Below are 12,581 nucleotides of genomic sequence, written 5' to 3'. Positions count from 1 at the left end.
GTTCCATAGACCTCTCTCAGTATACAGTAGGGCAAAGGATAGTTCACTCAGAGTACTTTAAACGAGTCCATTAGGGAGGAGATTATCTGTTCTGACGAGACAATAGTGGAACTGTTTGGGGAGAAGTCCAGGCATAATGTGTAGCTCATCACCGCAGCTGTTATAGTGAAGCATGGTGGTATCGGCATCATGCCTTTGAGTTGCAGGAAGTATGAATGAAGCTAAAACATCTAAAGACTCATTTCTACTTTATCCTTTTATATTTTTGAAAGTAGATTGAATCTACTTGAATCTACAGGTAAACTGAATTTTATCAGTTTAAAATAAAATCTGTGACAACGGAGATAAGCAGTAACTTTCTGAACTTGGAGTAACTAAGCCTCATGCAGAGGGAACAGAAATATAAATAATTTGGTGTTTTGGGTTAGAACTCCCCTTTAGGTAAGTGGCCAACCCTTTTTTAACATTTGGATTTTTGGTAATTCCGAAGAAGTAATAAGTTATAATTTGCAAGTAAAGATTATTTATTAAGTGGTTTGTTTTTGAGGTTTTTTTGCTACATGTTTTTGCTGATTTTAAGCAGCTAGTGTGTGATTCAGTTTTTTAGTGGGGATCAGCTTATTTTTAGGCTCTGCTGACTAATGTCAGCAAACAAGATGGCCCTGGCCAGTGTAGTATTACATGATTTGTTTTTGTTTTTTGTTTTTTGTTTTTTTTGGGGGGGTTCTTCTAAATGTTCAAAAAATGTTTGATAGACTGAAAAACATCTTTTTTTCAGTGGTTTTGTTTTGTGTGTGTTTTGGTGGGATAACAGGGGAAATGAGACAAACAAAATAAAGACAACAAAAATCTGCATCAGACAAAGTTGCATGTGCAATCCTGGAATCTGCTCAGAATAATTCACAATTCATAATCCATGCATCCCTACTTGTCATTCACAGAGGAAAGTTCTCTGAAGTTTACTAAATATTGAGCCTTACACACACCTTCTCGTCCACACCAACTTTTCCACATAAAATATTCTGTTGTGAAAGTAAAACACGCAGTAACTTTCCTTTACCACTGCCATGCTGCTTGAAGGACATCGGTCTCATAGGAATGAAGGTAAATAAGACCAGAAATGTCAAAAAGAAAGGAAAAAAACTCTATTCCCATAATGCACCACAGTCCATCCCGCGCTCATGCAGCATGATTGTCCCTTTCCCACTGTCTTTCTGACTGTCTTACGACACAGCTCATTATATGATCCTTCATTAATATTATTACTGTTTAATTTAAAATATAAAAAATTATTTTCATATATCCATGGTATTTTTTTAAATATTTTTTGACTTGTTTTGTTTTTAAGACATCCAATTTGTTTTGTACTCATTTGAAATTCAATTTGGCTTTGATTTAGGAATATTTTATTTTGCTTGTTAATTGTTGATTATTATTGTTGTTGTTGTTGTTGTTATGAGGAGGAGGAGGAGGAGTTTTTTTTTTTTTAGTTGATAAAAAAATAAATTTAAGCAAACCTTTTTCACTTCATCATTATGGAGCATGTATATGGAGGGTGTAGGTGAAACCATTTTGGAATAATGCTGTAACATGACAAAATGTGGAACAAATGAAACACCGAATCCTTTCCGGATGCACTTTTTTGCTTAGATGTCTTATTAAAAGTGTGTCATAGAAAAAATGTAATGAATTGACTCACTTCTTTCCTTTTCACTTTTGTTGTTGTTGTTGTTGTGGTTGCTGTTGAATGACTGCTGGTGACTGAAATCTAACCACTGTGTGGTTTCAGAATGAGTCGAGGAACATAGAGATGCTGGCAGCAGCCTGTGCCGTGGGAGTTGGTTGCTGTTTCGCTGCCCCCATAGGAGGTGAGCCTAAAGCAAACGTGATGTAGTACCTGAAGCCTGTCGCACTCTGTAATGAGCTAAATGTGTAAGCACTGTTTAACTTTTACAATGTGTAACCCACTTAACATATAATGGGCTTCATGTTGCTGAAATGGATGGAGCAATCAGTGCTGTTTCATGGGAGATGTTTTTTTGCGGAGGTATTCTCTTTCTGCACACCCTCGTATCATCTCATGTTAAATTTAGAGCCCTGGTACAACCTTGGAGCACACTACACGCCTTTGTATCAGTGACATCATTTATTTAGCTTCTAGTTGTTTTTTCTTCAGCCTGTGCTTCCACCCCACCATGAATTCATCTTGCTAAGCCTGAGCTAACTGAGGTAAATGACATTTCCAAAAATGGAGATCATGTGTGAATACAGACGCTGGCGAACAAATTCATCTGTGTGCAATGCAAGGAAATGTTGTTGTTACATGAGTGTTACATGAAGTCTGCATGTCAAGAAAAGTCCATTTAACTTGTTTGTGCATATTTTAAATGTCAGTGCTCATGCCTTGTGGTGTTTGTGTGTTTCAGGTGTGCTGTTCAGTATTGAAGTAACTTCCACATTCTTTGCTGTGAGGAACTATTGGAGGGGCTTCTTTGCTGCCACTTTCAGTGCCTTCATCTTCAGGGTATTAGCTGTTTGGAACAGAGATGAAGGTAAGACTGATGTGTTCATTGTACTTAGTATAAGACAGTATAAGCACTTTATTAGGAACACTTAGTCCAGCACAATCAAATCCATTTTTGTAGTAGCTTGTGGCATGTTCAGTGTCTTTTGTTTTTGAGGGGCAAAAAATCAGAAAAAAGTCGTATCAAAGCAAGAGTGGCCTTATAGTTGGTTCAAACAGTGGATAAACTGAGGGGCTTCACCAAGGCTCAGTTTAAGATCGATAAGGAACGAGCTGTGAGTCATGCAGTTAGAATTCAAATATAAGGCTGGAAATGATCAGAGTGAGTCCACTTTAAGGTCCAATATTTTAGTGGTTTGGAGACGGGGACCAGGTCTGCAAGCGCTGAGCCATCACGTCACGTCTTCACAGCAACTTTTGTGAATTAAGACAGTGACAAAGCAGCAATAAGATGGAGTCAGTCTGCTATGAATTTGGGAATTTTTTAGCATATAACATACAATATAATAGCAAATAATTTCTAGCATATAACCCTTTTTAAAATATGCTTTAATTGACACTGTAATCCAGAAAAGCAGAAATCAATTTATAAACAAAAATTTATGCTTCCAAAGTGAAACTGTGAAAAATTGCAGGACTTTTAATAAATAAATGTCCAGGTGTTGTACAGGATGTCCAATTTTGGCGCACCTTGGACACCATATACGAGTTGAATTGTTTTAGGTATTAAACAGCAGAAATTATTTAACTTCATTACCATGCTTAGAAATGCTTGTCTTTTGAATATTTTTGAAGAATTAACCACATATTCCCAGTCAGCGGGCCCTTTCTGTCCTGCACCCTGGTGAGTTTAAATGGCCTCTGGGGATTTAAACTCTGAGGGGCTGTAGCCTCGGCCTCTATTGGGCAATTTGCATGATTGACACCTCTTTTTAATCGGTTGAGCCAATAGAATCTCAGTGACATTTTTGTGGTCTTCTTTTGTAGCTTGTCTAGTGAATTTTGGTTGGAGCATGGTGAAACTTGGTGTTTTGGAATGCGCGAGAGCCCTGCAAGCTAACTAGCCATTGTTTTCATGGCTACCTGAAGTCTGGAGAATTCTTGGCCCGGTTGTGCGTGTTTAGTGGACTTTTGCGCATTTACGTAACTGCTCTTTTAATCATTGCTTGTTTTCGCTGCGTTTGGTGGTTGTAGAAATGGTTTATATGAGCATTTAGCTGAGATACTAAGGTTTCTGTGGATACCACACATGTTGATATTTGCAGGTTTGGCTCTTGGAGTGTTACATATCTCCTGAGCCTGGGGGCAATGGGGTTTTTAATCTGTGTATAAATGAAGCTCTGTCATTATTTTACTAGTTACATGTGTGCAAGTATAAATAATATACTGAGTAAAGGACAAAGACTTGCTGCAACACTGGAGGTTCCAAAAATAGAATTTTCTTCCTACCAAAACAGTAAACTGAGAAGTTCTCAGTGGCAGGCATCCAAACTTCTTTGGGATTTCCAGGATCTTGTTAGTGGTTTAGTTTTTCACAGCCTTTTCTCCCACCAGTTGTTTAATGTGGTCAGGTTTTGTGAGGTTTGGAGTTTTGGGGCGATTGTGGCTCAAGAGTTGGGAGTTCGCCTTGTAATCGGAAGGTTGCCGGTTCGAGCCCCGACTTGGACAGTCTCGGTCGTTGTGTCCTTGGGCAAGACACCACCCGTTGCCTACTGGTGGTGGTCAGAGGGCCCGGTGGCGCCAGTGTCCGGCAGCCTCGCCTCTGTCAGTGCGCCCCAGGGTGGCTGTGGCTACAATGTAGCTTGCCTTCACCAGTGTGTGAATGGGTGGATGACTGAATGTGTAAAGCGCTTTGGGGTCCATAGGGACTAGTAAGGCGCTATACAAATACAGGCCATTTACCATTTTTTGGTCATCACCTCCACAGTAAGCTGAAGTTTTCCTTTTTACTCCTTCCATCAGTCAGATCAGTCAGTGATGCATCAGTAGCTTTAATATATTTTATTTATTGCCCTACATGTGTTTAGAAGACCTGTTTTTTACCTCGCTTAATGACTTTGAGGTCTGTTCAGTGATACAGTGGCTTGTCCTCTCTCTCTTTCTCCAGAGACCATCACAGCCCTGTTTAAAACCCGCTTCCGATTAGACTTTCCCTTTGACCTCCAGGAGCTTCCTGCCTTCGCTGTCATTGGGTAAGTTGGTTAAGATGCTGAAGTTAGTTTCAATTCAATTCAATTTTATTTATATAGCGCCAAATCACAACAGCAGTTGCCTAAAGGCGCTTTATATTGCACAGTAGATCGTACAATAATAGATACAGAGAAAAACCCAACAATCATATGGCCCCCTATGAGCAAGCACTTTGGCGACAGTGGGAAGGAAAAACTCCCTTTTAACAGGAAGAAACCTCCGGCAGAACCAGGCTCAGGGAGGGGCGGCCATCTGCTGTGACCGGTTGGGGTGAGAGAAGGAAGACAGGATAAAAGACATGCTGTGGAAGAGAGACAGAGAGTTTAAAAAAAACAAAAACCAAAACAACAACTCATCAATTAGACATTACCCAGCAGGTCCGTACTGTAAATAAGACCAAGCCTAAATGAATAAAAAGCTGATTGTCAACCAATATTAGTAAGAAAATGGAAACTAGCTTGTTTCACAAAAAAAATTCAAATAAATTCATCCACTCTGAGTCAGTTTTTTGTCCACCTGGTTGCTCTGACAGGTATTCCCATTTATTATGATTGCCTCATAAATTCAGACATTATTCAGGAGATCCACTTACTGTAGTTTGTGAAGGTGTTACCTCGGGGTGGACTGCGTGAGTCACCTAACATGGATTATTCAGCTTGCAACAGTTGCCAGTGCACTGAGGGACGTCTTATTTTATCCTGTCCTAGCCTGAGGGCTCTTCTGTGCTTGTGAAAGAGACCACGGGCTCCTAGAAGGAAGCTGGTGGAGAGTTTGGAGGGGGTGCTCTTGCTCCATACTCTGTCCTTCTTTTTCAGATGAAAGTGTGTGCCTGTGTGTAACTTAACTTGAGAAGACAATCCCTCTCTTTCTTTTTCTTTTTTTTTTTTTTTTTTGGGGGGTGTCGTCATCTTGTTCTTCATCTTTCGGGGTTTTTTTTTTTCTTTCTTATTTAGTTGGGATTTTTTTTTTTTGTCCGGAGGCATTAACACCCACCACTGCATCAGTGGCTTGCACATACAGTACACTGTCTCCAAGAAGGCAGCAGAGTGCTTAGTTCTAGTTTTACACTGTGTGAGTCTGTATGTGCGCACTGGCAGATTTGTGTGTGTGTGTGTGTGCGTGCCGGTGCATCGTTGTAGTTTCCATCTTCCCCTGCCACTGGCTGTCAAGCAGGGAAAGTCGGTCAGTGTCTCAGTCAACTAGGCCAGGAAGAGTTTGGTGTGTGCTACATGCTGCCAAGGGCATGTCTTTGAAGAGTCACACACTACTCTACTTACTGTTTACAGTTTACTGTTTTAGGAGGGAGAGGGTCACCTCAACATGTGAAGGCTGCACATGTATATGTGTCCATAATGTGTGTACCTGGACTTTTTGTAGGCCAACAGGAGGGTGATTACTTTTATCATAAACTATTCTGCTGACGACTTCCTCCAATGAGCAACAGAAAATCAGAAAATAAAAAAAATTGTCCAAAAATGGATTCATTTTCCCAAAAATGTACAATGAAAATGTGAGATCATATTTTAAAAAATGAGTGATATGTCATTTACATTTCAGAAATTTTCTTGTAATCGGCACAAAAGCCTAACCAGAGAAACAATTAATGCATTTGTTGACAAACAGCCAATTAGGCAAATTATTTATAAAGCAAATTGTTGCAATTTTTTTTCTGGTGTTGCAGACTAAAAAATCCAAAATTAGGAGAAGTGAATAACTCAATAAATAAAAATACAGTTGAAATTAACAGAAAAAAATTAAAAGAAAATCAGACATGCATATCAGTAGAACTTACTTTCATTATTATGAAAGTAAGTAATACTGACAGGCTCCATTATTTTCCACCTTCTCTAACATTACTTGAATGTGGGCCTTCATTTTAAAGTACAGGGTGGGCCATTTACAGTGGGGCAAAAAAGTATTTAGTCAGCCACCGATTGTGCAAGTTCCCCCACCTAAAATGATGACAGAGGTCACACAGGGGAAACGCTGCACTCATTGGTTGACTGATCCTTACAAGTAAAATAAGTTAAGATACAATATACAGGGTGGGCCATTTATATGGATACACCGTAATAACATGGGAATGGTTGGTGATATTAAAGTCCTGTTTGTGGCACATTAGTATATGTGAGGGGGCAAACTCCTCAAGATGGGTGGTGACCATGGTGGCCATTTAGAAGTCGGCCATCTTGGATGCAACTTTTGTTTTTTCAAATCGGAAGAGGGCCATGTGACACATCAAACTTATTGGTAATGTCACAAGAAAAACAATGGTGTGCTTGGTTTCAACGTAACTTTACTCTTTCATGAGTTATTTACAGGTTTCTCTTTGTTCACAGCCATTGACATGTCGAAGAGGTTAACATGTGAGGAGCGGAACGAAATTGTGTTGATATCTGGTGAACGCAGTAACCGGGGCATTGCAGCAGATTTCAATGCAAGACACCCTACGAGACCACCCATCTCCCATGCTACAGTTAGCAAACTGCTTGCTAAGTTTCGTGAAACTGGTTCAGTGTTGGATTTGCCAAAATGTGGACGCAAGAAAACTGTCACTAATGAAGAAACATCAGTGGCTGTCCTAGCTTTATTCAGCAAGAGCCCACAGCGTAGCACTCGCCGCATGTCACTGGAGAGTGGCATTAGTCGAACATCCCTTCGGCAGATATTAGCTTCTCACAAATGGCACCCGTACAAACTCCAGCTACTGCAGCATCTCAACGAGGATGACCCAGATCGGCGCACAGAATTTGCAGAATGGGCAAAACAAAAATTGGAACAGGACCCTCAGTTCACGCAGAAGATTTTGTTCAGTGATGAGGCAAACTTTGATGTGAATGGTGAAGTTAACAAACAAAACCACCGCTATTGGTCTGACACTAACCCACATTGGATGGATCCCTCCAAGACTGTTGGAACAACAAAAGTGATGGTTTGGTGTGGTACATGGGGGTTAAGGGGGTAAAGCTGGCACGTTCCCTGAGTTTTTCCAGCAAGATGGTGCACCGCCACATTATGGGTGCCAGGTCCGAGCATTCCTAGATGAACAGTTTCCTGGAAAGTGGATTGGTCGTCGTGGGCCAGTTGAATGGCCCCCAAGGTCTCCCGATCTGACCCCCTTAGACTTTTATCTTTGGGGTCATCTGAAGGCAATTGTCTACGGTGTGAAGATACGAGATGTGCAGCACCTGAAACTACGGATACTGGATGCCTGTGCTGGCATTTCTCCTGCGGTTTTGATATCAGTGTGTGAAGAGTGGGAGAAGAGGGTTGCATTGACAATCCAACACAATGGGCAGCACATTGAACACATTTTATAAGTGGTCAGAAGCTTGTAAATAACTCATGAAAGAATAAAGTTACATTGAAACCAAGCACACCATTGTTTTTCTTGTGACATCACCAATAAGTTTGATGTGTCACATGGCCCTCTTCCTATTTAAAAAAACAAAAGTTGTATCCAAGATGGCCGACTTCTAAATGGCTACCATGGTCACCACCCATCTTGAGGAGTTTGCCCCCTCACATATACTAATGTGCCACAAACAGGACTTTAATATCACCAACCATTCCCATGTTATTACGGTGTATCCATATACAGTGGGGCAAAAAAGTATTTAGTCAGCCACCGATTGTGCAAGTTCCCCCACTTAAAATGATGACAGAGGTCAGTAATTTGCACCAGAGGTACACTCCAACTGTGAGAGACAGAATGTGAAAAAAAAATCCATGAATCCACATGGTAGGATTTGTAAAGAATTTATTTGTAAATCAGGGTGGAAAATAAGTATTTGGTCAATAACAAAAATACAACTCAATACTTTGTAACATAACCTTTGTTGGCAATAACAGAGGTCAAACGTTTACTATAGGTCTTTACCAGGTTTGCACACACAGTAGCTGGTATTTTGGCCCATTCCTCCATGCAGATCTTCTCGAGAGCAGTGATGTTTTGGGGCTGTCGCCGAGCAACACGGACTTTCAACTCCCGCCACAGATTTTCTATGGGGTTGAGGTCTGGAGACTGGCTAGGCCACTCCAGGACTTTCAAATGCTTCTTACGGAGCCACTCCTTTGTTGCCCGGGCTGTGTGTTTTGGATCATTGTCATGTTGGAAGACCCAGCCTCGTTTCATCTTCAAAGTTCTCACTGATGGAAGGAGGTTTTGGCTCAAAATCTCACGATACATGGCCCCATTCATTCTGTCCTTAACACGGATCAGTCGTCCTGTCCCCTTGGCAGAAAAACAGCCCCATAGCATGATGTTTCCACCCCCATGCTTCACAGTAGGTATGGTGTTCTTGGGATGCAACTCAGTATTCTTCTTCCTCCAAACACGACGAGTTGAGTTTATACCAAAAAGTTCTACTTTGGTTTCATCTGACCACATGACATTCTCCCAATCCTCTGCTGTATCATCCATGTGCTCTCTGGCAAACTTCAGACGGGCCTGGACATGCACTGGCTTCAGCAGCGGAACACGTCTGGCACTGCGGGATTTGATTCCCTGCCGTTGTATTGTGTTACTGATGGTGGCCTTTGTTACTGTGGTCCCAGCTCTCTGCAGGTCATTCACCAGGTCCCCCCGTGTGGTTCTGGGATCTTTGCTCACCGTTCTCATGATCATTTTGACCCCACGGGATGAGATCTTGCGTGGAGCCCCAGATCGAGGGAGATTATCAGTGGTCTTGTATGTCTTCCATTTTCTGATGATTGCTCCCACAGTTGATTTTTTCACACCAAGCTGCTTGCCTATTGTAGATTCACTCTTCCCAGTCTGGTGCAGGTCTACAATACTTTTCCTGGTGTCCTTCGAAAGCTCTTTGGTCTTGGCCATGGCGGAGTTTGGAGTCTGACTGTTTGAGGCTGTGGACAGGTGCCTTTTATACAGATGATGAGTTCAAACAGGTGCCATTCATACAGGTAACGAGTGGGGGACAGAAAAGCTTCTTACAGAAGACGTTACAGGTCTGTGAGAGCCAGAGATTTTCCTTGTTTGAGGTGACCAAATACTTATTTTCCACCCTGATTTACGAATAAATTCTTTACAAATCCTACCATGTGGATTCATGGATTTTTTTTTCACATTCTGTCTCTCACAGTTGGAGTGTACCTCTGGTGCAAATTACTGACCTCTGTCATCATTTTAAGTGGGGGAACTTGCACAATCGGTGGCTGACTAAATACTTTTTTGCCCCACTGTATATGGATACACCGTAATAACATGGGAATGGTTGGTGATATTAAAGTCCTGTTTGTGGCACATTAGTATATGTGAGGGGGCAAACTCCTCAAGATGGGTGGTGACCATGGTAGCCATTTAGAAGTCGGCCATCTTGGATACAACTTTTGTTTTTTTAAATAGGAAGAGGGCCATGTGACACATCAAACTTATTGGTGATGTCACAAGAAAAACAATGGTGTGCTTGGTTTCAATGTAACTTTATTCTTTCATGAGTTATTTACAAGCTTCTGACCACTTATAAAATGTGTTCAATGTGCTGCCCATTGTGTTGGATTGTCAATGCAACCCTCTTCTCCCACTCTTCACACACTGATATCAAAACCGCAGGAGAAATGCCAGCACAGGCATCCAGTATCCGTAGTTTCAGGTGCTGCACATCTCGTATCTTCACACCGTAGACAATTGCCTTCAGATGACCCCAAAGATAAAAGTCTAAGGGGGTCAGATCGGGAGACCTTGGGGGCCATTCAACTGGCCCACGACGACCAATCCACTTTCCAGGAAACTGTTCATCTAGGAATGCTCGGACCTGGCACCCATAATGTGGCGGTGCACCATCTTGCTGGAAAAACTCAGGGAACGTGCCAGCTTTACCCCCTTAACCCCCATGTACCACACCAAACCATCACTTTTGTTGTTCCAACAGTCTTGGAGGGATCCATCCAATGTGGGTTAGTGTCAGACCAATAGCGGTGGTTTTGTTTGTTAACTTCACCATTCACATCAAAGTTTGCCTCATCACTGAACAAAATCTTCTGCGTGAACTGAGGGTCCTGTTCCAATTTTTGTTTTGCCCATTCTGCAAATTCTGTGCGCCGATCTGGGTCATCCTCGTTGAGATGCTGCAGTAGCTGGAGTTTGTACGGGTGCCATTTGTGAGAAGCTAATATCTGCCGAAGGGATGTTCGACTAATGCCACTCTCCAGTGACATGCGGCGAGTGCTACGCTGTGGGCTCTTGCTGAATAAAGCTAGGACAGCCACTGATGTTTCTTCATTAGTGACAGTTTTCTTGCGTCCACATTTTGGCAAATCCAACACTGAACCAGTTTCACGAAACTTAGCAAGCAGTTTGCTAACTGTAGCATGGGAGATGGGTGGTCTCGTAGGGTGTCTTGCATTGAAATCTGCTGCAATGCCCCGGTTACTGCGTTCACCAGATATCAACACAATTTCGTTCCGCTCCTCACATGTTAACCTCTTCGACATGTCAATGGCTGTGAACAAAGAGAAACCTGTAAATAACTCATGAAAGAGTAAAGTTACGTTGAAACCAAGCACACCATTGTTTTTCTTGTGACATTACCAATAAGTTTGATGTGTCACATGGCCCTCTTCCGATTTGAAAAAACAAAAGTTGCATCCAAGATGGCCGACTTCTAAATGGCCACCATGGTCACCACCCATCTTGAGGAGTTTGCCCCCTCACATATACTAATGTGCCACAAACAGGACTTTAATATCACCAACCATTCCCATGTTATTACGGTGTATCCATATAAATGGCCCACCCTGTATATTGTATCTTAACTTATTTTACTTGTAAGGATCAGTCAACCAATGAGTGCAGCGTTTCCCCTGTGTGACAGCTGACTCATTTGCATGATGAAGTAAAGTTGTCTACAATAATAACTGAAAAATTAAGTAAAAGAATTGAATATGGAAGGAATGTAGAATGAAAATGCATTGAATGAATGGGTCTGAATGAATCTCTGCAAATGTATATAAATACAGAAAAACCTTTCATAAATGAAGGCCCTGTATTTTTTTTTAATTATTTTTAATTCACTTAATGCTACGTTAATTTATTGAGTCATTTGATGTGTTCATTTTATTTCTTTTTCTGTTTCGGTCGTATGTACACCATCGCCTGATCATAGCTTTAACACCTTCTTGTCCTCAAACGGTACACTCACCCTTGTTTTAATCATGAGCACAAGCCCAGATTCCAACACTTAACCCCCACCCAAACACACACACACAGAGGACACCGGGTTTTTTTGTTTTTTTTTACGTGTACCATACAAAGCGCATGAAAAGGTAGATGTGCTGCGTTTTCCTCAGCTGTGCCAAAGAGGCAAAGACTCCCTCATCATCCTGTTCATTATTTATTCAAAGGTATTTGATGGAATTAATAATGCAAGAGGATAAATTTATAAGCATTAGGTTGTCTGCGTAGCTGTCTGAGTCTATTCTTTCCCGCCACCTTTTCTCTGCTTTCTTTGGCTCTCACTCCCATAAAGAGGACTCCCACCAAGCTTCTAAATGCACGCTTATATAAACCTCTTTTCCCGCTTTGTCTGAGACTCCCCCACAAATCCCCATCTGACAGTGTTCTCGCTCTTTTATTCCTACTGTCTCATGCCTCTGACTCCCTGTTCATTTTTTTCCATGCTCGTCTTTATTTCTCTCCGTCTACAGTATATGCCTCCCACATGTTTTGTGTACTTTCTCTTTTTTCCTCCATTCCCATATTTCTTTGTTTTCCTGTTCCCCACAACTTTACAGAATTGCATTTGCACTTATTACCAGCAACCACCTCCAGTCGATTAGAAACTCATTACATTTTCATTGTTTTTATTGTAGCCAAATGCACTGGGGACACCCTATGGAGGTGGATCAA

The 12,581-nt window shown here is 41.5% G+C and overlaps 1 protein-coding gene across 8 annotated transcripts in view; it reads left to right on the top strand.

Moving 5' to 3' along the window:
* Positions 1 to 12,581, top strand: part of LOC146374245 (chloride channel protein 2-like) — a 216,858-nt gene that overhangs the window by 134,948 nt on the left and 69,329 nt on the right. For 4 of the 8 annotated variants that reach the window (XM_084950684.1, XM_084950685.1, XM_084950680.1 and 1 more), the window contains 4 exons: positions 1,081 to 1,104; positions 1,790 to 1,868; positions 2,427 to 2,552; positions 4,632 to 4,716. In XM_084950684.1, the coding sequence (XP_084806810.1) occupies positions 1,081 to 1,104; positions 1,790 to 1,868; positions 2,427 to 2,552; positions 4,632 to 4,716 (314 nt within the window). The remainder of the gene's footprint in view (positions 1 to 1,080; positions 1,105 to 1,789; positions 1,869 to 2,426; positions 2,553 to 4,631; positions 4,717 to 12,581) is intronic. The other 4 variants (XM_084950681.1, XM_084950686.1, XM_084950687.1 and 1 more) reach the window with 1 other exon arrangement.

This window comes from Perissodus microlepis, chromosome 14 (assembly GCF_051167445.1).
Source record: "Perissodus microlepis isolate ML-2025 ecotype Zambia chromosome 14, ASM5116744v1, whole genome shotgun sequence".
NCBI lineage: Eukaryota > Metazoa > Chordata > Actinopteri > Cichliformes > Cichlidae > Perissodus > Perissodus microlepis.
Note: the sequence above shows the minus strand (reverse complement) of the source record. Positions and strands in the feature narration are given on the sequence as shown.